General features: G+C 31.3%; 1 protein-coding gene across 2 annotated transcripts; it reads right to left on the minus strand.

Annotated features, from left to right (window-relative positions):
• Positions 1-296: 296 nt before the first annotated feature.
• On the minus strand, positions 297-2,946 carry LOC132610392 (6,7,8-trihydroxycoumarin synthase-like). 2 transcript variants are annotated; one of them, XM_060324690.1, is made up of 2 exons: positions 2,394-2,946; positions 297-686 (listed from the first exon to the last, which is right to left on the minus strand). In XM_060324690.1, the coding sequence occupies exons 1-2, from the start codon at positions 2,920-2,922 to the stop codon at positions 496-498; spliced, it is 720 nt and encodes a 239-aa protein (XP_060180673.1). In that variant the 5' UTR covers positions 2,923-2,946; the 3' UTR covers positions 297-495. The 2 variants fall into 2 exon arrangements, with proteins under 2 accessions (XP_060180673.1, XP_060180672.1); XM_060324689.1 differs by having other exon boundaries at positions 297-713; positions 2,394-2,944.
• Between the last annotated feature and the right edge of the window lie 716 nt (positions 2,947-3,662).

The following is a 3,662-nucleotide window of genomic DNA, read 5'->3' on the forward strand; positions in this document are numbered from 1 at the left end:
ATTTATATTTTTTCGGTCCAGTGACGAATCCAAAATTTTCATTCGGAAGGTTCCAAGATAAAAGAAGCTAAATATAAAAAATAATATTATCTATAGAAATCAAACCTATGATGCTAGAGATAAATTTGAACACCTTGAACCGTTTGAGCTAATCTTGTATAATCTCATTCTCAGTGAACTATATGATCCTGACTCATCAATTTTTCAGATTAATATAAATCTCATCTTTGTTTTCACTTATACCTAATTAGATGGAGAAAAGCATAGGAGTTTGATTAAAAAGAAAAATGAGAAGAAACACCAACGGAAAAGTGTTATGGCACGTACCATTATCTAATTAACAAACGTAACATGATAGTTTTTATAACATGATAGCTTTTATTTCTCAATTCTTACAAGAAGCTAGAAATAGCCAGCAATAGTATTACGTACTGTTACATCTTGCCACCAATTGGTACAAGGTGATTGTAACTATATTACTATTCACCATTGTATCTAGGAGCAGCACTTGCGGCCGCCACCACCATGTCCACCGTATCCACCGTGGCCGCCATGTCCACCGCCAGAATATCCACCGCCACCACTGTGACCGCCGCCATGGTATCCGCCGCGACCGGAGTATCCACCGCCATTGTACCCGCCAGAGTGGTCTACATGTACTTCATTCTTGTTATTGGAATTCTTTGCTGCATCGTGTAAGATGAATGATGACACTGTAATAAAACATTCAACAAAAAAGATAATGAAATCGCATAACAATAAATGTTGTTAATAAATAAACCATAATAAAAATGATCATAATTTAAAAATACTAAGTCATGTTGAAATAAGTACATCTAATAGTATTAATTACATGACAAAGAAAAAATAAAATTATGTTTTGTCACGATCTAAAGCAATGCAAAACTAAAGAATAGATATTGAACGTTATTGTCATTCGCACTAGAATTGAATTTCTTCTGTTAGCATTAGTATTGATGTGGGCTTTATTTGAGTTACTAACATCTAAATGCTATAAACTTATTAAACCATTCAAAATTTTACGTCCACGCGTGAAATAATATGTTAAAAGATTAAAACTATGAAAAAACTTAAGAAATATTTATAAATTACATTACATATAAATATTTCTAAAAGTTGTATATATGTAATGTGGGGTTGGTTTAGTTCGGTTTGACTTTTTTTAGCTAAAACCAAACAAAACCAAGTATGATCGGGTTTTTTCTCTCAATAGCAAACCAAGTCAAACCAAACCACGAGCCAGACTTTTATCTCGATTTGGTTCGAATTGTCAGGTTGGTGCAGTTCGTCAGTTTTCTTTGTACACCCCTAGTCACTGTTAAGAAGTTTTCAATTTCACAAGTGAAATCCTTTTTATTTTTATTTTATACAAGTGAAATCCCAGGGCATTGTCATGAAATTTTTTATGCATCTTGGACCTAACTCATGCTAAAAACTAGCTAAAGAGTTGAGGATTACCCAATTCATATTAAAAAGATCAGCCATCCTTTAATTTTCCGACTCGGGACTCTATACGAAATTTCACTTGTGAAATTTGAAACTTTAAGATAGTTACTATTTTTCAAAGATAGGACCGAAATGTGTCTAATAAACGTCATTTCTATCGAGATTATGCATTCAATAATAAGCTTTGAATATGCTCTATTTGTTTGAAGTTATATGTCCTAGTATGATTAGTCATCAAATTAGAAAGAAATAGGTATTTTCTGAACTTTGTTATTTCAAACATTTCATATATAAGATTTCTGTAGATATGAAAATACAGTCATTAGAGGTAAAATAAGAAGTTTAAAGGTAAATTATTTTTAAATAGAAAAATGTCATTCTTTATTAAACGGATTAATAAGAACATAGTATTACGTACATAAACGCAATAAGAGTAAGATAATTAGACCATTTCAAGGTCATTTAAGATCTCGACTGCAAAACATTTCTCAACCGTACGTATTTATTGTTAGGGGTTTTTGCCCTAATTTTCTTACCAAATTTGAGTTTTACTTTTTTCTCGAAGGAAAGTTAAAATATTACCATAATTGTGTTTTTATTTCAAAAAGGGTTTCTTGATGGAAAAAGGTTTCCTTGGTGGAAAATATCTCTTCCATATTTGAATAATATTTTTTTGGAGGAAAAGTTTCGGACTTTTATAAATTGAAGAGCCGTCTCTCACCAAAAAAAAAAAGATATATATATATATATATATAGTAAAACATCCACAATGTAGTCATTAAAGAGTCTTGTTTTGGAGAGAGATTATTCTCTCGATATGATTATATGTTTTTATATTAGTTTTTCCATATGTAAGCCAATTGGTGAAACCATATTAGCATAATATGCTTTTAAGACACCAAAAACAACTCTGCAGATAATCGTACCAGTTAGTGAAATCATTGAATTGCTCAAATTTGTTATTTTTGAAGTGGCAGCTTGTTGAGATATTTTCTTGATCATTCTTGATACTTCATCTTCACGAATTGGACTATATAATTGTACTTTCTTGAGACTAAATAGATGAAGCACACAAAACTTTCTCATTTCTCTCCAACAGTCATTATAAGGTGAAAAGACTATGTCACGACCATTATAAGATAATTTTTGCTGACTGAGAATAGAAGGTCTACTACAATATAGTAAATCTTGTGTCTTGAGTACTTCTTTGGCTAAGTTTTTTGAAGAAACTACAACCATTTGAGCAGAAGCAAGTTTCAATGAGAAGATTTCTCCATATTTCTTTGAAAGTTTCCAAAAATAGATATGAGGGGTTAAAGTATCATATTGATGCAAATTTCCAATGAATGGTAGACCAACAGGACCTGGTGGGAGTGTGTTTCTTCCACCCTTTCTGGATTTAGGAAGAAGGAAAATGAGAATGATAGGTAGGGTTACGAGTAGAAAGAGCATCATTTGGTGTGTCTAATTTCCTAGTCACTTGATATGTCTTATATAATTGGATCTTATGCTGAACCTTTTCCTTCTTTTTTTATTTTTCAATTAAATAATATAGTTTTCATACAATTTGGGTGTGTTTGGTACAAAGAAAACTATTTTCCAATATTATTGGATCTTACGTTAAACTTTTCCCTTTTTTTTTTTAGTTCAATTAATTAAAGAGTATAATCTTCATACAACTTGAGTGTGTTTGGTACGAGGAAAAATATTTTTCACTTATATAGTTTTCTTACTTTCTTGTGGTAAGTAAGCAGCTATTCTCGCAGTTAGAACATTTATATATAATTTAGGTAACTACTATTGTGTGGAGGAAGGGGTTGGGGTGGGACGGGGAGGGGCGGGAGGGGGAAGAAGACGATTAGTGTGGAATGTCAGTAGTTTTTCCTACTCTCACAAGGAAAGTTATTTTTGTAATTTTTAAGGTACTTGTTTTCTCTAAAAAAATATTTTTAAAAATATGTCGACCAATCAAACATGAGAAAATTCAAAAATAATATGAAAAATATTTTCCTCCATTCTGAATACACCCACGCAGTGCAATAGTTGTTTGGTCACCTAAAATATAAGGATAATCTTAGAGACTTCCCCTTAAATTTCGCTTCGTAACTATAACCAATCTTATTAGCTTAAGAAATTACACTTATCTTGCTTCTGTTTTGACGACAAATCTTTTTATATTAATGAAAAAAAAAACA

Source organism: Lycium barbarum, chromosome 9 (assembly GCF_019175385.1).
Source record: "Lycium barbarum isolate Lr01 chromosome 9, ASM1917538v2, whole genome shotgun sequence".
NCBI classification, from domain to species: Eukaryota; Viridiplantae; Streptophyta; class Magnoliopsida; order Solanales; family Solanaceae; genus Lycium; species Lycium barbarum.

Coding starts and splice junctions, on each gene's coding strand:
- LOC132610392 (XM_060324689.1), bottom strand. CDS start 2,922: ATGATGCTCTTTCTACTCGTAACCCTACCTATCATTCTCATTTTCCTT. Junction 714..2,393: donor TTCAATGATTTCACTAACTG/GTACGATTATCT, acceptor GTTTTATTACAG/TGTCATCATTCATCTTACAC.